A 21,544-nucleotide genomic window follows, 5' to 3' on the forward strand; every position below is an offset into this window, starting at 1 on the left:
ATATATGTGCTTAGAAAAGGGTTTACAAGGATAAACACCAAAATGTTAATAGTCCTTATCTTTATAAAGTTGGCTTTTGTTTCTCTGAATTTTCTGAATTTTCCAATTTTTCTGCCTTGAACATTTGTAACTGTAAAAAGTTTTTAAAACTAAGGCACCAAGGCTTGTTTCCAATTAGGGCCATAATAGTAAGTTTATCTCTGATCTTGTGGCATTATTTGTACTGCAAAGAAAGAAATAAGTCACTTTTTTTCTAGAAAGACTATTCCTTCAAGTAAGGGAAACCTTCAAAATTGCTCTCAGGAGTGGGAGTTCAAGAAAGAGTTTCACTTAGAGGGTTCTGACCTCCTCCTTTGAACCCCGCATGACCACTGTGCAAAGTTCAGAAGAAGAGTGTGCCCAGGAAATCTAGCTGGTTGACTGGCTTTTCCCATATTTGTCCTTACAAAAAAAAACCACTCTCGCTAGAAGATGTAGGTGATGAAGGAGGCAGAGAAGCGGAGGGGGCAGAGGACGGGAAAGGAAAGGTTAAGGTTGAGGCACGGCAAAGAAGACAGACTGCACCTGAGACCGTGGAGCTTCCTGGTCTCCTCGCCTGTGCTGGGTGCCACCCCGCAGAGCAGCCACCAGGGCACACCTGGGACACGGCGCACCTGCACCTACCTCCATCGGGTAAGGGGCGTTGAACTCGACCTCCGCAAGGTTCCAGGCGGCATTTCCTGGGTTGTCCACTCTCCAGATCTCCTCATACAGGCCGGCCACGTCCCGAGTATAAAGGGAGAAGATATTGTCGTTGCCCTGCTGAAGCTGGTAATAAAACGACAGGCAGCCAGACATGGGGGCCCTGGTCCTCGGGGAGATTAGCTGCGCCACCTCCTGGAAGTGCTTGACGTAAACCGAGTCCACGTACATGTAGTGGCCTGAAAGTCACACAGACAGAACCCGGCGTAAGACGGGCTGGGGGGTTTGGGGGTTTCAGATGAAAGGATGCGATTCTGGGATTTACTTCAAGAGAATCCAGTGGGGGTGGTGGGGAGGAAGCGGACGGGTTACAGGTGAAAGAAGTTTGGCCACTGAGTGGCCATGAGGCGGCTCCTTGGGGCTCATCGTACTCTTCTAAATACAGGATGAGACCATTCTTTCTTCTTTACTTTTAACTGAAATAAAATATACATACATAAAGAAAGGCAGATATGCCATCGGTAAAGTGCTTGAATTTTGACAAGCTGAACACACCCGTGGAAAGAAACAGATCATTACCCCAGAAGCCATCTCCCCCAAGCCTTTTCTGAGTTGTAAGAGCACACTAAGCAAATCATCTATTCTTAAAAAGGACAGAGAGAGACTGTCCCGCACATCTTTATAATTTATATAAAATGTCACCATGTGTTTTTTGATCGAAACTAAGATTTTAAATTCACAGTAGAGGGCAATTTGTAAATCGCTAATGGAACATGTAGGTCAATCAACACTGCAGACAGGACTAAGATTTGGAAGGCTGAATGTGTGATCTTAGAGGGCTCTGAGGGGCTGACCTCCCTCAGAGAAACCACGTGAAACAGAGAAGCCATATAGCAGAATGGGGAGAGCCTTTATTTGGCACTGAAGAGAATGGAGGTTGAATCCTGCTTTGTTTCTTACTTGAGCAAGTTTCTGAGTTTGTCTGGGTCTCAATTTCCTGATCTCTAAAGTGAGAATTAAATACTTCCCTCATAGGGTTGATATGAGTATTAAACAGCATTCTGTATGTGAGGTGCTTAGCGTGTGGATGCCACGTTGTAATCATCTAACACAATGATTATGAAATAGAGTAATGTCATTGCTCATTCTGGAACCATGCTTGCCCTATAGTCTGTTTTGTACAAAGGGTAGCTATCATAACTAGCAATTTTATATGGACTTATTTAAGTAATGACTAAGAAGTGCTATGCAATGTAGCTTCAATACGATGCCCTTTCTATTTACAAACTCAGAACAATTACAACTCAATATCTTTGTTTTTATTACATGTTTCCTGATTAGTAAGGATTCCTTTTCCTCTTGGCAAAAGAGCAGTGGAGTATTAGGAAGAATATACACATTCACACCCTGGACATGCACTTTGTGTCTAGCACACTGCTTGCTATGTGGTAGGCTCAACACATGGTTATTCAAAGCATGAATATAGTCTCATAAAAGTCTTCACCTCAACATGGCAGAGGGGAAAGATGGACAGATCAAAGCTTACTGTCTCCTGGTGGCAAATTGGTCAACACTCTGACTTCTGAATAATCCCCCTTACTAAACATAATTCTCTATGGTCTTGCCAAACCATGCAACTGTGAATAAACAGAGATCACAAACTCAAGTGGTCAGAGGGGCTCAGAGGGACAGATTAAGTGTATGAGTGAAGTGGATTGGGGTCTGGGAGCAAACAGTGGGAAATTAGTCGCCAGCATTTGCAACCATATTTCTATAGCAAGGAGAAACAAAAATTAAGCTTCTCTGGAAAAATAAAAAAAAAAAAATCTGCTAGCACTGGGCCCATACTCTCATGCAGTAACAACCAGCTGGTGGTAAGAAGCCTGACCCTTGCTCGGGCTGTGCTCTCCATCCTAAGAGGGCGGCTCTGCTCCCAGCTCACGTCCTGATATCTAGCCCGGTGCTACAGGTTTTCATGGCACATCCGTCAGCTTTTAAATGACAGATCCCTGTGTTCATTTGAAAGGGCATCTGTAGCAATGTACCATGGACTGGTGGCTCAAAGAACAGAAATCTGTTGTCTTACAGTTCTGGAGGCTAGAAGTCCAAGATCAAGGTGTCATTAGGGTTTGTTTCCTCTAAAGGGCTGTGAGGGAAGGACACCTGGCTTCTGGTGGTTTGCTGGCCATCTTTGCGTTCCTTGGCTTGTAGGTCTCTGCCTTCATCTTTACTGGGCATTCTCCCTGCATGCATTTCTCTCTCTCTCTGTGTCCAAAGTTCCTCTTTATACAAGGACACCAGTTATACTGGACTAGAACTTACCCTAGTCTAGCATGACCTCGTCTTAACTAATTACATCTGCAATGATCCATTTCCAAATAAGGTCACATTCTGAAGTACTGGGGTTAGGACTTCAACATACACACTTTGGAGGATAACAATTCATCACACCCCTCACCATAATTTTTAAAACTTTGTGTGTATCAAATAAGCATATCTGCAGGCTGGACATAGCTGATAGGGTCCCCTTGGCCACCCCTTGGCCACCCCTGGCAAGGCATTTTAAAAGAAGAGTCAGAAATATCAACCGGGAGTGGGTGGCTCATGCCTGTAATCCTAATACTGTGGGAGGCTGAGGTGGGTGGATCATTTGAGCTCAGGAGTTTGAGACCAGCCTCAGCAAGAGCAAGACCCCACCTCTACTACAAAGAAAAAAAAAAGAAAGAAAGAAATTAGCTGGACAATGAAAAATATATAGAAAAAATTAGTTGGGCATGATAGCACATGCCTGTAGTCCCAGCTACTCAGGAGGTTGAGGCAGAGGGATTGCTTGAGCCCAGGAGTTTGAGGTTGCTGTGAGCTAGGCTGATGCCATGGCACTCTAGACTGAGTGACAGAGTGAGACTCTGTCTCAAAAAGAAAAAGAAAAGAAAAAAAAAAAAGAAATGTCAGACTGGACAGAATCAGAGAACCCCTGATATGGAAGGAAAGAAGGCCACTTCTTCTTGACCCAAGCTCAAACGCCCTCTAAGGCATGCCTGGTGGCCAGCCAGCCTCAACTAGAACATTCTAGTAACGGAGAACACATATGACCACTCAGCCTCTGTAACATGCCTCTATGCCTCTATTCACTAAGAACTCACAGGAGTATCAAAGGCAGAGATGATATTGTCCTTGGTATATTTATTGCCCTTGGTAACATGTCTTACCAATGAAATAGAACCTTCTTGCAAGATATGCTGCAAAGGGAACTGAGTAGAGGCGAGCTACAATTCTCCATATTGTAATGTGTGGATAATACTTTATTTCCTCAACACCTCATCGTGGGATGGGCCATGGAGGTGAACCACTGAGATGCCCCTCAAGAGAACCTGCTGCAGGGATCATCATCGACTGACAGTCTCTAGCTGCCTCGCCTTTGGATCCACAGGAGGGTTTGCACCGAGGCCACGCCAGTCTGAGCTGCTCCCAGACAGTGACCAGGCACGAGAGAGGCCCTAGAGCAGGGCCATTCTGCCTGACTTGGGGCCCTTTGGCAGCTCCCTTCAGCCCAGCCTCTGCTCTAGCTCAGGGGTCAGGTTTGCACCCTGCGCTGAAGGTTTTCCCCCCCACCCTCAGCCAGGGCCATTTGATATGTTTGTGGGCCCTTGGCACTCTGGCTGCAGTGGTCCTTTCCTCCACGTAAAACATTACAGATTTTAGTTTATGACTCCATTGGAATAAAGATGAATATAATGTAGGCTGGATTTGTTATTATTATATTTATTATACTCATTTTTTTCTTCTGACTTTAAAATAAATAAAATTGAAACATTCTCTTGGATCCGTAACCATGTTGTGGCTCCCCACTGTCCTACTGTGTTCAATGAGCTTGTCGGCCCTGTCCCCAGCTTCTCTGGCTGCTTTCTCCTTAGTCCTTCCCAGCCATTCCCTCTCCCCCTCTCCCACTCAATAAACCTCTCTCCCAACTGATCCCAGTGTAGTGTCTGCTTCCACAGCCAGCTTCCTTCTAAACTCATCTTCCTTGCAGATGACAGACATCTGGGAGTCTTCTTTGAAGGATGCTTACTCACCTGCTGTGTGGACAATATTTTAATTCACACATTTGCAGTCAAAGCACCTCATTAACGACTCATGCCCAAGATGCTAGGCCAAGTAAACCACAATCACATTTCTGATCTGAAAAGCAACCAACAAACATAATGTGACCTGCCCAAAGTGAGTCAGAGAGGCAGCTGGGAATCAGACCAAGACTGCTGACACTAGGTCTCCCACAGGCCCACCAGACCAGACCACACTCTCACTCCCCCCTTTTCCTTCCATCATGCATTTGTTGCCAAAGATGGATATATTCACTGACATTAACTTTCTCACTGGGAAACAAAAGGTAGCTCATCATAAGTTTATCATCGCAGTTGAAGGGGTAGGAATGACTCAGAAATCGTCATTCAGGTGTCTGCCCCAGGAGGCCAGGCTGGAGGAATGACAACCAACCCAGGCTGAGTGTGTCCCTGGGGACAATCTCCTCTGAGGAGGAGGAGCCAACAGTTGGGTGGGTGCAGGTGCCATTTTATGTACATTTCCAAGGAGAATGAAGAAGGTAGCCTGGAGTTCTTGGGCAATGGTGTCCAGTTTCTGGTATTGTGAGAATTTTCCTGTCTAGTTCAATGAGGCCAACCTTCCTATGTGGCCCAGAGTTCTAGAGCTTCCAGAACCTCTGGGAACAGCAATTTTTGTCAGATCTTTAAGATCTGAGTAGGATGAAACTAGGCATGGATGGACTTTAGGTAGACAGAATCCTATAATGAGCCAAATCACCGGGGATCCCGCAGGCCACAGAGATTTTAAAGTATTAAACTTGAACTGCAAATGAAAGAAGGGGTGGGTTCCCCATAAGATTAAGCATTGAGGAGCTTATTGTCACTCCTCTGACATCCATGCTGCTTTGCCATACACAGATTGGAAGCCAATCTATTATTGCCTCAGTCTGGATCATGCAAAAGGAACCTGAGTTTTCTTGGAAAAAAACCGATTTTGAATGCAGGTGAAAGATCGCAATTCTCAGTAACGCTGGCCAACACTCAGGCCCCTTCTGGGATAATAATGCCTGCTGCGACGATACAGGCACACTTGCTTCTGAAGAGGATTCTCCTTCCTTTCTTGCTGCAGCCCTCTGCATTAGCTAAACTTTCTATGTGCAACCAGCAGCCCCTGAGAGTCAGCCATTTTACCATGGATTAGAGGAAGAACTTTGAAGGCAGTTCCTGAATGTTTATTTTCAAACCTAGTCTGGCTAACCAGCATTCCCCAAAGATTGCCCCTGGCTTGGCCATGATGCCAAAGGCATCCTCTGACTCAGCTGGGACTCGGCCCTGCTGGCCACATTTGTACTCCAGCCGCATTGTCTGTCTCAGTGTTGCTGCTCGTCTGGACAAGCTGTCTCCCCGGTAAGGCAGACAATTTGGTCTAAAGAAACATATGCCACATGGAAATACCCACTGGTCTGCTGCCATGGTGAGGAGACAGCACCCAGCGACAGCAAGTTAACAGGCCTGCTTCCTACGCCGTGAATCCAACAGTTACCATCATGAGCCTTTAGTTCTAGGGGTTTGGGTGGCTCTTACTGTAACAGAGTCAGACTCTAGTCTTTCTCAGCAGCTTTCAAGCATGATGTAAACATAAATAAAAGTTAAGTGGGAATTCTTGTAGTCTCTGCTAAGACCTCAAAGCTCCAGACAGCATGGGACAAGAAACTCTATTTTCTGAAGAGTGGTGCTAGACCATCAACATGCTAAGTGGCAGCACCTGGCAACTGAGTTAGCTCTACCAGTTTCAGTCCCTCTGTCCCCTATAGCCTGTGTATATGAGAAGGTTAGAGATGGATCAGAGAGATTGGAGGGGGGTTGCCTCCGTTCCTTTACCCTTGATCCAAAACAGGAGGCTTAAGAGAACCACTCATGGAGGAAGGAAACTGACGTCTAACCTCTTCCCCTCCCACATGCACAGAAATTCCTGGGCTCTGGAGTTTCCTTGGGCATTGAGATGAGGGTGGCCAAAGTTCTCGAGAGAACTTGACCTGTGGTAACTTGAGTTTGTGGGGTGCAGAGACTGGTGCCGGCCACTGTTGTACACATCTAAAGGCAAGAAGCCAACCGTAGGGACCTGTGGGGGCAGAGTGGAGGGGAAGGATTTTGTTGCCCGTGAACTGCACTTCGAGTTCGATGGGCAAAGACATTGAGTTTTTCCTTAACCTAAGTGGGCAACTCAGAAGGCATCTGGGCTACCTTGGAAGGACTCTTCTCAAGTGGGCTGCCTGCCAGCGCTGTATTTCTAATAGGAAGGGACTGGCAGGGTGAACCATTACTTACAAGAGTTAAGGGGATTCACAGATGGTCAGCCAGAGACTGCGTCATCCCTGCCTGGGAACAGTGAAGTGGGATTCCCCATTGGCCATGAGAGAAATGGCCAGAATGTGGCCACCTGTGCATGAAGGACATCAACTCTAGATTAAGCAGCAGTGGGCAAGTAAAACTTTTTGTCCCTGGCCTTCTCCTTTCTGCTCCATCCTGCATCGTGCCTCCCGACCCTGAAGGAGCCAGAAGGAGCACAGTGAGTGGGAGAAGAGGAGGGGAGAGAAAAGTGAAGAAATATGAAAGCACGAACCTTCCTCTCTACTGTGGCTCTGTGGCCTCGTCTGCGGGAAGCTCTGAATGTGATGACGCATTGGAGCTGTGACCTGACTGGACTTAATAATGGAAAATAGGGCTGTTTGTTCATACCTGAAAGTAAATGGGAAGCTATGGAAGTCAACCAGGGACAGGGAAAAGAGACCCAGCAGAGCTTGCACAAAAGCAACGGCAAGAAAATCGACAAAGACGCTTCCCTGCTGAGTGCTCATGCCATGCACCAAATGGATGGATGCAGAGAACGAATGAATAGGTGCTGTCAAGGTGACACTTTGGCTCATTCCAGACTGAAATGAGAAGAGTGCCATGAGTTATGGAGATGGATCCATCCATCTCATGGTCTTTGATGGAATAAAATCATTCTGACCTGATTTTAGGTTTTGAAACCTGGTCCAGCTCCTTCCAGAGTGGCACCATAAACAGGCTTGATTTTTAAAATCTCAGCAAAGAGATGAATTTCCCTCATTATTTTTCCAGCAATTATCTTCTTTTTGCTAAGGTAGGTAGAAAACAGTAATGATCGGAGTTGTCAGTAGGTTAGCTCCTGAAAGACTTTGTTTCACTTTATAAAATATAAACAGGGAAAGAAACCCATATGTGATGAATCAGAATTGAGTTAGAAAAAACAGGATAAAATCACATCCCTCCTCCCCCCAGTATTCCAAAGATGTCCCACCACAATTCTTACTGCATTATTGCAGCCATTAGATGAGAATTTGGGGACATGGTGCTCATTGAAAATCTTGACTCAATGTTTGGGGCAAATTGCTAAAAAAAAAAAAAAACAACCATACAAGCAAATGAAGGAAAACTCATATTCACATTTTATTTTTCAGATTATTACATTTGCTGTTCTCTTTTCTACAACACAAAGCCGAGCGCCTACCTGGGAAGACTTTCCTTAACCTTCCCTGCAGTTCTGAAATTCCTGAGAAGGCACATGGCTCCCCCTCCCCCTGCTGTTTCTCCAGTTTTTACCCATAAGCAAATGCAATAGCTGTGTCCAGTATACGAATAAATAGGAGGCGAGTTCATAGAGAGTAAAATCCGCTGCTGCAGGCAGGCGTCTGAACCATTTCATCTTTACTTTGCCACCCAAATTGATAGAGCTCAGGGAAGATCAATATACCCAGTAGAAGGCAAATGTAATAAGAGAGGCAACTCTTTCATTTTTAGAGCATTGAAGTTTTTTGTTGTTGTCATTCAAGAGTGATCCCGTTCAAATCTTTGAGTCTTAGGGGCAGAGCTTTTCAAATAAGATATTTTAGAATCTTTGAACTCACCTTTTGTAGCCCCATCCTATATATGGGAAAGACTGACATAGGAATCCAGGCATGGGGAGTGTGCATGTGGGTGTTATGTGTGCATGCATGTGTGTATGTGTGTGTTGAGTAGGGATGAGAAGGCTGTTGGCTAACGAATGGGCAAAACATCAGTCCAAAAGTTGGAGGGAAGTTGGAGTGAAATAGCAGAAAAGAGTTGGAGAGGTGAGTGGAGTGCAGACATGCAGGCATCCTGCAAACCATAAGCAGGAACGTATTCTGGGATCCAGGGCCCCTCTACCACCAGCACACACCCTGGCATTCTCAGATATGTTCCAAGCATGAAATAAACCATTCACTCTCACACCTCTGCACTTTTGCACAAGTAGCATTTATATTTCCTTTATTCATCTTGCCAAATACCAGTTTTGCTATCACTTCCTCTAGAAAGTCTTCCCTTACCCCAAAACGGAGGTTAATCTTTCATTTTTCTATAGTCCCGTATCATTTACTTCATACCACTATTAGTCATGCACCACTGTGCACATTTATGTAGCATTTTGGTATTCAGATTATTTGAGAAATGCTGTAATATATTAACACAGAACAGTATTAAAGGACATGAGAAGTTCTGAAATAAATATGTTTAGCTTTCTTTAACCCAAGGTTTCCCCAGTATATGTGACTACGTATTGCTCTTCTGCCCCCATATAAAGATTAATATACTCAAAAATTGGTATTCTAGGGGACAGCATTTTGGAAAAAGTTGGTTCCTGTAATCTTTTGAGGTCAGTGCCTGTTTTTATATCACCAGGGTACAGGAATGTCTGATATATAAAAAGTGCTTATTATGTATTTGTTAAATAAATAAATGAATGAATGAGTGAATGCTAAATGAAGAAACCTCATTCAGTGTTTAGGCTCTGGCCGGACTGACTATATAAATCTGTGCATTGCTGGAAGCAGGTGGAAGTTCTCCTTAGACTTCTCCCCTTCAGCCCCAGGGTCAGCTTCTTCTTTAGCTCTCAGTATTGACATCAGGGGACCAAGCAAAGCCAGTGGGCAAGCTGCCTGCCTTTGGGAGGTGTTTAAGAATAGCCAAGGAAGAAGGGAAAGGATGGGAAAATGGAGAGAGGAAGATGGGAGGGGCAGAAGGAGTGGGAGAGGAGGAGAGAGGCAAGTGCCTATGGCAGGGGTGACAGCACCCTCCCAGCAAGCCTTAGCACTCCTCAGGAATGACCACACTGCTATGCTTAGCTCTCGGCCCTCTGATCAAGACATTAGAAAAGCCAGTCCTCTTTGGCTCCCCTCTTCATCCTGTTAGTCTTTCTTTATTTTTTTTCTTCCTAATATCAAATGCATTGTGCTTTTGCCTAAGTACTCAGGAGGACTCATTATTTTTGAAATAGATCTCGATGGGTGACTAATCTGGAGACCCTGATAATATAGCATTAGGCAAAAAGAGAAGGGTAAACTACTAGAATTCAAAGGCATCTTAGAGATCATCAAATTGAAATTCCTCATTTGCAAACAGACCAGTGGAAATCTTGATAGGTTAAGGGTTTGCTCAAGGCGATACAGTCCCCTGGTAACTGGCCAGGCGCACAAGCATTCCAACTCCTGGCTTCATGCTCTTCCTCTATCCTTCATTGACACAGATATGGTGAGAATGTTCTATGGTTACAGGTGAGTGTGAGGAAGGGCTAGGGGTATTACACTCTTTAAAGGATGGATTGTGCGCAGGTAACAGAGTCAAATAGATGATTTGATACTAGTCCATAGTTCTGCTGCCTCTCCCAAGAAATGTGTGTCTCCCCACCAGCTGACACTTGCCATCATTGAGGACAAAAAATGATGCATTGAATAAGTAATCACTAAATCATGACATTGGCTACCCAGAGGATTCGACTTTGGGACTAAGTTGTAAGTGATCTGGGACAAGTTCTCTAACACTTCTCCATAGTTGAACTTGCATCTCCGTGTAACTGTGAGGATGACATGGAGCAATATTGCGATTTTAAGGTATCAGCCTTTCACGATCCTTTCCATTCCTTGCATTAGATTCTTAAGATACTATAGAAAACAGTCTCAAAACCAGCCTATTTTCATGCATGAAGGAAAAGTCACCTGGATTTTCTTTTCTAAACCCCCCAAGAGATTGTTAATTGCTTTACTCATTTAAGCAAAGGTCTCAAGAGGTGGTGACATTTCACTGTTTTGGGTTAACCCAGTTGTCTTTTACAATACTCATGCAGATTCATGGACTACCCTGCGTTGGCTGGTTGTTATTCACTCTACACAGAACACTCATTTGTAGTGTGGTTCCCGCAATGGCCACAAGTGGAGATGGGCAGTGCGTCTTTAGGGTCATAATATGAGATACAGAAAGAGAAATGCCAATCTTTTGTCATTGTCAAAGTTGCTAAACCTTACATTTAAAAGTGGAAATATGTAAAAATGTTTTTCCTTTTTCTGATCTCAGCATCGCATGTAAGTGACTCTAGATGTATCTGAAGAAACGGTTTCTGGGGCATTCTTTTGTACTCTTGCTCTACCTCTTTGTCCTCCCTCTGCTGAGATAATCATCATGATGTTCATCCAAATGCTTTGCTGTGATGATATCTCTCCACTGTTTAAACACCTGCAATGGCTTCCCATTGTCAATAAAATGAAAGTAAAATCTCTTTCCTGGCATTCAAGGCCTTTTAGAATTTGCCCTGACACTGCTTTCTCAGCCACCTCTCTCCCTCACTTGCCCCTCACTTTGCCACCCCTGTGTCAGTGCACTGGCCTTCTCTTGACTCTGTCAAAATCATACCCAGGCTTCAATGCAGGTTACTTCTTTTGTCATGTCTTCTAGGAGCAGCAAGTGATCTCTTTTGTCTCTGAATGAACAGCTCTTTTGTGTGTGTGTGTGGAGAAGGGGGACCACTCTTACGGCATTTGACACACACTACCTTTTGTTACATCTATTTGTGATAGAAATCTCTTTCCTTTTCTTGAATGTGTGTTCCTTGAAGCTGGGAAGAGGCCATAGGGGACTTGCCATTTCGCCCGTCATACTTAATACAGGATCAAATGAATGTAAGTGCTAGATCCAAAGTTGGGTTTGTCTTAAACAGGCAAGCTCCATGAGATGCCAATCTCAGCCCGGCGCGGTGGCTCATGCCTGTAATCCTTGTACTCTGGGAGGCCGAGGCGGGCAGATTGCTCCAGGTCAAGAGTTCAAAACCAGCAAGAGCGAGCAAGAGCAAGACCCCATCTTCTACTATAAATAGAAATTAATTGGCCAACTAATATATATATAGAAAAAATTAGCCGGGCATGGCGGCGCATGCCTGTAGTCCCGGCTACTCGGGAGGCTGAGGCAGGAGGATTGCTTGAGCCCAGGAGTTTGAGGTTGCTGTGAGCTAGGCTGACGCCATGGCACTCACTCTAGCCTGGACAACAAAGCGAGACTCTGTCTCAATAAATAAATAAATAAATAAATAAATAAATAAATAAATAAATAAAAAGAGATGCCAATCTTTTTATATGTAGTCGCTTGTGAGCATTTTGTTTTAAAAAGCCTGGACATGTTGGGGGGGGGCGTGGTGGTGGGAAGAGAACCTGTAAAATGAAAGCTGCAAAATAGAAGTTTGTCAGCTTGGTCTGACCTGCAGATATGTTTTGTTAGCCCGTGCATTGATTTTAGAAAATATTCACCAACTTTTAAAAATTTGGATAACTTCACTTAAACACTCTGATTTCACATAAACACACGCCTTCCTGATTATCTCAAAACATCAAACATCAAAAGATGGGGCAACCTGGGCTTGCCTTCTCACATGGCAGCCATTCACTGCGGTCGAGTGGTCTTTGCACAAGGTCTCTGCTGTCTGGTTTGCCACAGTCCTCACCAGCCCACATGCCACCTGCTTATACTGCAGGCCTGACCCCTTCAGGAAGATCAATCTGAGACTCTGGGCATAAAGGGCGAGACAGTAGAAGCAAAGAGAACAGCAAAGTCAGGATGAAGACTGCCCAGAGCCAAGATAATCTGCAGGATGGGCACTTTTGAAAAAAAATTGCAGAGATGCTTAAAAATATTCAGATGAAGAGAAATTACAGTGAATGAGGAAAAAAGTAAAGAAGGACAAAAAGTCGTCATATCTTCCAGCATGGGATACGCTGTCAGCATTGGCAATTTATTAAGCCTGAGTAGATCACACCAGTGTCCACATGGAAAAGGAGCAAAAGAGAAAATGTTACTATTTACAGCAGAACCCAAATTCCTATTCTTGTTGGAAAGCAGCCACCAGAAGCTTCTCACTACTTGGAGAAGACCTTGGAGTTGAGGACTGGAATGTCTTGCCATCGTGAAGAGAGACCTAGGCTTTTACAAAGTCTACCGGGGTCCAGTGACGGGCCCACAGCGATAACCCACAAGTGATGGAGTTCTTGCCCCTGTCTTCCTCCTGTGGAGACTTTCTCCTCCAAGCCCACTTCTCTCTGAAATCGCAATCTCACCTCCCCGTCTTCCTTGCAGAGAACCAGCCTACTTGGCCACTAGGGGGCCCTGTTGCACACCAAATTCAGTTAACCATCCGCACTGGTTCACCTTGCTGCCACTTGGGAAGTCCTTAAGGACTCATTCCTGCCCTTCCACCTATATTTACTAATAAGTAACCTGGGATTATTCCAGCCTTGTCTTTAGAAATAAGAAATATTAAACAACAAACAGATAAGAAAGTAGGGCACAATATGGAAATGTGAAAATAGCAAGACCAGGTCACGGGTAAAGGAAAACCTTTTAACTGGGTGGCCTTCTCCTAAGTCACAGGGCTCACACCTGCAGTTTGTCTCTACCTCGCTGTTTATTCTTCCCTGCTCTTCTGCCGGCCTCCTGGTTCTTCCTCCCCCTCCCCCTCCTCCCTTCCCTGTTGACAGAAGCCACAGTTAGGTCAGTGCAGGGTGGGAGGAGAAGGCAGAAAGATTTCTCCTGGGAAAAGGCCCCCATTTGCCTCTAGCTCACCCAGTTCATTCCTGAAGGTGTGATCCTGTGGGAGAATGGCGTGGGAGTTCCGAATGTTTCCTCCTCCTACAAACCAGTTCACGTTGGGGTTCCAGCGGTTCACGTAGCCACAGAGATGATTTTCTTCAAAGTCACATTCTGGCAGAAGAGAAATAGAAACACTCTTCACGGACATGCAGTCACACCTAGGCACCCCATACTCACTGCAAAGTTTGCTCTCAGATATTCAGATGTTTCTCTCTGCCTTGGCCCACTGGAACCTTTGACCCTGGACAATATTGGCCAAGAAAAGAGACAGGTCCCGTAATGAATCCAGATTCCAATTCATCATCGGCCTTTTGAATCGAAGTCCACTTACTAGCCATGTGGCTTGCAGCATGACTCAGCACTTCTCTTAGCCCCTGTTTCATCATGTGTGAAATGGGGACAATGTTCCCACTGCCTAGGGCTGTTGTAAGTGTGGACAGCTCCCAGCACAGCGCCAAGCACGTGCCTGGTGCTTGGAACAAGCCGGCCATTTCTATCAGTCATCTCTTTTTCAAAGCACTGAGCAGGGTTATGCTCTTAGCACCAGGAGTTTTGTCCACCACACTTTCTTGAACCTGGTGGCCCAGTCATCCATCCCCTTCTCTCCTTATGATGAACAAGACACCTAGAGCTGAGGGGCATGTTTTCTCGATGCTAAAATCCCCTGCTTTTCTTATAAACAAGAACTTAGTCCAAATAAGTAGGGCAAGTATTTCCTAGGCTCTGGGTCCCTTCTGCAGCTACTGAGTGGAGAAGTGAGTGAAGATAAAGATCTCCTTTAGTGTCATTGTCATGTTTGCACGGGCAAGTCATTCCCCATCAACAAACTCTCTTAGTGGGAACAAGAAACTCACAAGCTGGTGCTTCCATTGTCCCCAATAATCAAGCAATTAAATCGTGAAGCAGGATTGTACTGGTCATCCCCCACTGTCCCCTCCAGATTGACCTTGTCCTCCACTTCCTCTGGCCTCCAGAGGTTGACCTATCTGGACGGTAACGGGCTCCCCTGCCTTCCAGCTTCCTGTTGGATTTGGCCAATGGAGGGAAGAAGGAAAGTGAGTTCAGGGGTTTATTCCCCCAGCCCTCTCCCAGCCAGGTTGCCCTGGGTTGGCGAACCTTGTCAAGCAGCCCTCACCAGACAGCTACTGTTCCCAGGTTCCTCCTCCTCCTCTTCCCTTGTCTTTCAGACCTAAAGAGGGTAACAGCTCATAAATCGTCACTGTTACTACTCCTGGGTCACAGCACTGTCCCTTGCTGGTTTCCTTTATACTCACACTTTAATGAGGATGAGGTTTCCTCAAATTACTCAGGCTGAATATACCCTCTGTGCCTATCTCCCTGCCAGGATCCTCACTGGTAGAATTATCCATGTGTTTCTACATCAGCAAGGGTGTGCCAAGAGAGAAATGGGGGGAAGGAGATAATACAGCACCTGCTTTTCTGACAAATGCTACAAAAAGCTGAATTTACAGCAACCCGGAAATTATTTTTATTAGAACATGTTGAAGTTAAGGTGGCAACTCTGAGGTTACAGTTGCTGCATCTACTTTTCTTTCATTAATCTGACCCAGTCCAGGCAAACTATAATGAGCCTTTCTACTCTAAAGACTAACAGTATCCAGCTTTTAAGTGAACATAGCAAGAGATTTCAACTACTATGCATGACACAGCGTCTTCTATACAATACTTGATCTTTAGGATTGATTCGATTCTCTCTGGCAACAGCAGATTTTAGACAAAGACTCACAGTCTGAGTCAATGAAAATGAAATCCACTTACCAATACAATAGCCAGTTGTCATCTTGATTTCAAAGAGGGCGATGCTATCTGTGTTTCCCTGTCCTAGTACACCTTCTATTAAAATCTGCACAACACAAGGGGAAGACAAAGAGTTAGAATTCAAAGCATCATGGTTCCTTGGTTCAGAATTTCAGCCATTTGTCAGGAGCTGTTGAGCAATTCAAGGCAAAACAGGATTGTTGTTTTCAGTTAATTGCTATTGGATACCAGTGTCACTGTGGACTTTACTAAAAGAATGTGCTTGTGTATGCACAAGTGCATGTGTGTGTGTGTACATAAACACATACATATATTCTCAGCACTCTGAGGTGAGCCAGATGTCCAAAAGAGGCTGAGTCAGCAGTCTTCTCTTCTATTGCTATCTCAACCACCACCTTCTCCAGTGCTTGTGGTAGCACCGTGGTCCTGTTTCTGGAAGCAATAGCTTTTGTCTGTGTGGTTTTAGCCCTATATTTTACAAGTATGCTAGCAGACTTAGGGTGTGATAACTGTTGGGAGGATGTAGCACAAGAGGAAACTCAGACCCCGATGCACCATCCCTCAACCAGACCGGGAGGAACTCCAAGCAGACAGAGGGTCTAGGAGAGTAAAATATTTCAAAACTTCACAAAGGAGGAGAGGGATGGGATAGGAAACTGAAAAGTGGATTAGGGATGGAGAATGTGTTCACAAAGGCTCTACTGTGTCCTCAATGACATGGTCTCAATACACATCATCCTTCATGGCCAAGTGTGTCCAGGTCCCATGCTGCTAACTTCCTTCCTCCAACCCACACTCAACGTCACCTTACATCCTCCACCTTCTCTTTTGCTGCACTTCTCAAGGAACAGCTTCCCTCTTTGAAAAGGAAACAGAACATGTCCTTAAAGTGCCTTTCCTCTTTCAAAGTATTTTCATTTTTCCTTTTATTATAGTTAATGTTTTGTCCAAAATTTGTAGCGAAGAAACCATTAACAAGATAATATAAGCATACACCATACACAATTCAGAAGGATGAAACAAAATTATAGGAAATGAGAATACTCCCTAAAAACCACAGAAAATCTATTTCCATTGAAGAGATTGATTTAAGCCCCATTAGGATTCTTATCAAAGTCGCATTTAAATAGATGGGAAAGAAATCTGGGAAGAAGCTCTTTGAAGGAATAAACAAAATGTTAATTTACATTACTAATATTCTTCTATGCCACATCTCCTATGAAACAGTGCATTCTAATGCCGGAGATAACTAACCTCAGCATCAGAAATTTTCATAACATCTTAGAATAGCAGCATAAAGCACACATAACAAGCCCTGTGTGTTGTTCCTAAGCTCCCATCTACCTTGAATTTCTTGGAACTGTTTTGCAGATCCAAGCTGGCTATGAGCCAGCTGTCCGAAGGTTCCTTAGCTGACCAAAGCAAGCGATCAAAGCTTTCGTCTTCAAATCTCATGTAGAGGTTCAGCCGGCTGGGATCCGCTGGAGACCCCGAAGACGTGGTTATCTGGTAGACCAAGCGGAGACAGCTCCACTCCTCCGCCTGTAAGTCAGAACTCAGCAGAACGGCTTTCTCCCCTTGCTTGGCGAAGGAGGTGTCCACGTAAACATAGTGGCCTGCAAAGAGAAAGGAGCACAGGCAAGGGGTCAACCTTTTGTTTGCAACTTGGAAAAATACACAACCGGGGTCCAGTAAATCTGTGGGCAGATAGAAACATCAGAGGCATTTTGTCAGCCCACTGAAGCCTGAACACCGGGTATCGGGCCTCTTGTGAAAAAATTACAAAGTCTGGCCACACCAAGGCCACTTTCCCACATGCCAACAAGAGGCTGGAGCTGAGCAGAGCTGCCTCTGCAGAGGGAGGCATTTGGTCTACCCTTTGCCATAGTCCCCGTCACTCCCTTTAACTCCTGACGCTGGGGCCCAGTGTCTGCGGCCACAGAGCACACTGCCTTCACCTCCTTGGCCCTTGGCGAGTGAACTTGTCATCAGAATCCAGAGGGTCAGCATGAGCAGGCAACACCCACGCCCGAAGTGAGCATCACTCAGCGCGCTCACACTCCTTTCATAGCTCCCTCGTAGCTAATGATTCAGCCCACCTTGAACTTGCATCACTATAGTAGGCAGATGTGTACAGTAGATTGGATCTTGGGGGCTGGGCAGACAAAGTTCATTGTAAGCTTTTTTTTTTTTTTTTTTAAGTATAAGACTCCCTTCCGTAGACTCTTCTATGACCAGATTTCATAGTTCTGATAACTAAATGAGAAAAAACATGTGCAAAACACGTAGCATAGGGCAGGGAAGGCCGTGGACACTCTGGGGCTGACAATTATCATTTCCTTCTCCTCCATCCCCTCCTCCCTTTCTCCTCCTCTTCCTTCCCCTCCCCCTATATCCTCCCAATATTGACAAGTGGTGCTCTGTCGGCTGCACCAGGATGTGCAACAACATATCTATAAAGAAAAGGGAAGCACTGAAGCTAAGAGCCCTCACTGGAGCCTTCTAGACCTAGCTCTGGCCACCTGCTGTCCTATCAGTGATCTGGACACCTACAGGTCTGTGGGAGACCCCTGGGCCTTTCTGGCCTGCAGACTCTAATGCTTGCTCAGTCGTCCCCACGTTCATGGCCAGCATCTAACCTGCTATCTTCCAGCCTGGGGCTGCCCACCCCACCGCTTGCACGCTGGGCTCCCCAAAGCTAATCTGTTACTAGAAAGGCCCTCAAACGCCTCTTTGTTTTGCTCAATGTTCTTCAGCCCCTCCTCCCACACTTGTTGTCCTAAATTCCCATCCCAGCCCGGATCCTTATCTCCGTGGCCAGTAGCGACAGGCCAGCTGCAGCTCAGCCGATGACCATCCTCGCATTTGGAACGCAGTTAGGACATTGTCTCCAGGGAGCCACGCTTGCTGGCTGACGGGTTTCAAGACTGAGATCTATCTCTAGCTGGCAATCTTCTTCACATAGCAACTGCCGCTGGGTACAAATAGCAACCGCTTCTCGGTGCCAACTCAGGGACCCTTGCGGAGAAATCTGGCCCTCGCGGCAATTGCCACCACCACCACTACCTCCTGCGTCCAGCCAGCACTCGCTACCCAGGCCCCGGCACTGTTCTAAGTGCTGCACACACGTTCCCAGCCCAGGGAACTGTTGGATTTTACAGTCCGAAGTCGGGGCCTGCTCACCAACCCACTCTGAATACAAGTGCTACTTCACTGTGACACGAGGAAATGCATTAGTGCCATCCTCCTTTCCTTACTTTTTGCTAAGGGACTGTAAGCAGGCTGGTAGTGGGGTGGGGTGAAGATAAGATTGGGGGAGATCTCGTGAGCACTGCAAACCTTTTCTGAGTGAGTAGAGAGCTGGGACATGGGGAATAAAAGATGAAAGACACAAAGAAAGTCTGCACTGCGACCTATCACCATTCACACCAAATGCCAACTTAGCTGCCACGCAAGGAGATCCAGTTCTCCCCAGGCACTTCCTCAGTTTCCCCCGTTCTTCCCCTCCCTCTTTCTTTTCCCATTCTTGAAGGGAACAACCCAAAACAGTGCTCTTAAACCTGAGCCCAGAGTCATCTGTAGGGCTTGTTCAGATCGCCGGGCTCATCCCTAGAGTGTCCGACCCAGTAGGTCCTGGGGTGACACCACGTTTCTAACCGATCACATGCCTGGGAAGTTCAACTGCATGCCTGGGAAATTCCAGGTGACGCTGACGCCGCTGGTGTGGGCCGTGCTTTGATCATTGTAACGTATGACAGAGAAACAGGGCTCATTCTCTAGGCACTTCTCGTCTACCAAAGAAAGAGCAGCTCCTGGAGCATGGAAATGCGGCAGGAGACAGTTCTACTTAATTCAAACCGAAGTAAATGTGTGTAGGAGCAGGCTCACAGCGTCCATATGCTAGTGATTATTTTGACTTTTTAGTGAATGCCATAAAAAATACCTCTCTTGACATTCTGCCTCACTAGATCAGATTTTACTATAAGCATATGCTAATGTTCTCTTGTCAAGAACCTTTGAGAGCATGCACTATATAAAATGTATTACTTAAAATACTTTCATATTATACTGTATGATGAAAGTTGGTGCTATTTATTGAGTGATGTTGACATCTCAGCCATAAATGTCAGCTATTTCAAAATATTGGTATTTTGCATTTAAATTACAGACCTCGAATTCGTTTTTAGGTTATGCATGTGAATGTGCCTATTAGCTGCATTTCAGTTCATCCAAAGATTTATCTACCCAGCTGATTTTGCATCCACTTAGAAGAATAATGCATTTTCCTAGATCCAATAATTAGCCCAATCACTGCCCACCTCCACTACCACTGCCAAGTTCAAGATACATTTTCTAAATTAATCACTACGTTTTTCATGCCTAGCCTGAGTATAGCTTCAGAATCCTTCTAAACACAGTGTTGCATGTAGCCACTGCCAGTCAATCTGAGTTGGCACTTAAGTGGAAACTATTTATTCTCCTTGCTTGTAGCTTCAGTATAAGAGTATATTTTGTGGTCATATTATAGCTAAATTGAACTATAGGGAATATGGTATATTTCAAAGAAGTTTAAGAAAATAAATACAGAATGATGAAGATACTGATATCAAGGATGGTGACTTTCCTTGCCCTGTCACTAATAAAATTGCTATTCTAAAACAAATTTGTGAGTTGTTTCCTCTTACTTTATTAAAAGGAGTCATCTTACCACTGAGTGAGTTAATGAAGTTTTGTGCGTGGAATATTTCATTTATTTCATCCTAATGTGATTGTCATTTGGAAGTTAACCTTGGACATAATTCACATACCATAAAATCCACCCTTTTAATACAATTCAGTGGTTTTTTGCATATTCATAAAGTTGTACACCATCACCACTATCTAATCCCAGAAAATTTTCTTTTTTTAAAATTTTAATAGATTTGTGGAATACAAATGGTTCTTTTGTTACATGGATGAATTGTATAGTGGAGAAGTAGGCTTTAGTGTAACATCACCTGAATAGTGTTATGTTGTGCTCAATAGGTAATTTTTCATCCTGCACCCCCCTTCCACCCTTCCCCTTGTGAGTCTCCAATGTCTATAATGTCATTCTGTATGACCATGCATACCACTGCTTAGCTTCCACTTATAATTGAGAACATGAAATATTTGGTTTTCTGTTCTTCCTGGGTTACTTCACTTAGGCTAATGGCCTCCAGTTCCATTTAAATTGCTGTAAAAGACATTATTTCATTCTTTTCCATGACTAAGTAGTATTCCATGGTGTGTGTGCATGTGTGCACACACACACACATGCACACACATCACATTTTCTTTATCTATTCATCAGTTGATAGGCACTTGGTTCCTTATATTTGTAATTGTGAATTGTGTTGTGGTAAACATATGAGTGCAGGTGTATTTTTTATAAAATGACTTCTTTTCCTTTAGGTAGATCCCCAGTAGTGAGATTATTGAATCGAATGGTAAAAATACTTTTAGTTCTTTGAGAAATCTCTATATTTTTTCCATAGAGGTTGTCCTAATTTACATTCCCAGCAACAATGTATTACATTCCCTCTTCACTGCTTCTATGATACCAGTATCTATTGTTTTTTGGCTTTTTGTTAATGGCCATTCTGACAGGGGTAAGGTGGTATCTCATTGTGGTTTTAATATACATTTCCCTGATGACTGGTGATGTTGACCATTTTTCATATGTTTGTTGGTCATTTGTTTCTCTTCTTTTGAAAAATGTTCATGTTGTCGGTCCACTTTCTAATGGGATTATTATCTGCTGATTTGCTCATATTAGCCCCTGTTGGATGTATAGCTTGTGAATATTTTCTCCCATAGTCTATTTACTCTGTTGAACCATCCTTATATCCTTGAGTTGAAACCCACTTGATTGTGGTGACTTATCTTTTTGATGTACTCGGATCTGGTTTGTTGAAGATTTTTCCATCTGTGTTCATCAAGAATATAGGTCTGTAGGGTTTTTTGTTGTGTCTTCTCCTGTCTTTGGTATCAGGATGATACTGGCTTTATAGAATGAGTTAGGGAAGAGTACCTCCTTCTTGATCTTTTGGAATAGTTTCAATAGGATTGGTACC

General features: G+C 44.5%; 1 protein-coding gene across 2 annotated transcripts in view; it reads right to left on the reverse strand.

The window, feature by feature from the left end:
• The window catches only part of MAMDC2 (MAM domain containing 2), a 161,422-nt gene that overhangs the window by 71,647 nt on the left and 68,231 nt on the right, over window positions 1-21,544 (reverse strand). For both annotated transcript variants that reach the window (XM_012736779.2, XM_076008640.1), the window contains exons 3-6: window positions 16,794-17,065; window positions 15,450-15,534; window positions 13,644-13,781; window positions 664-920 (exon numbers count right to left, since the gene is read on the reverse strand). In XM_012736779.2, the coding sequence (XP_012592233.1) occupies window positions 664-920; window positions 13,644-13,781; window positions 15,450-15,534; window positions 16,794-17,065 (752 nt within the window). The remainder of the gene's footprint in view (window positions 1-663; window positions 921-13,643; window positions 13,782-15,449; window positions 15,535-16,793; window positions 17,066-21,544) is intronic.

This window comes from Microcebus murinus, chromosome 12 (assembly GCF_040939455.1).
Source record: "Microcebus murinus isolate Inina chromosome 12, M.murinus_Inina_mat1.0, whole genome shotgun sequence".
Taxonomy (NCBI): domain Eukaryota; kingdom Metazoa; phylum Chordata; class Mammalia; order Primates; family Cheirogaleidae; genus Microcebus; species Microcebus murinus.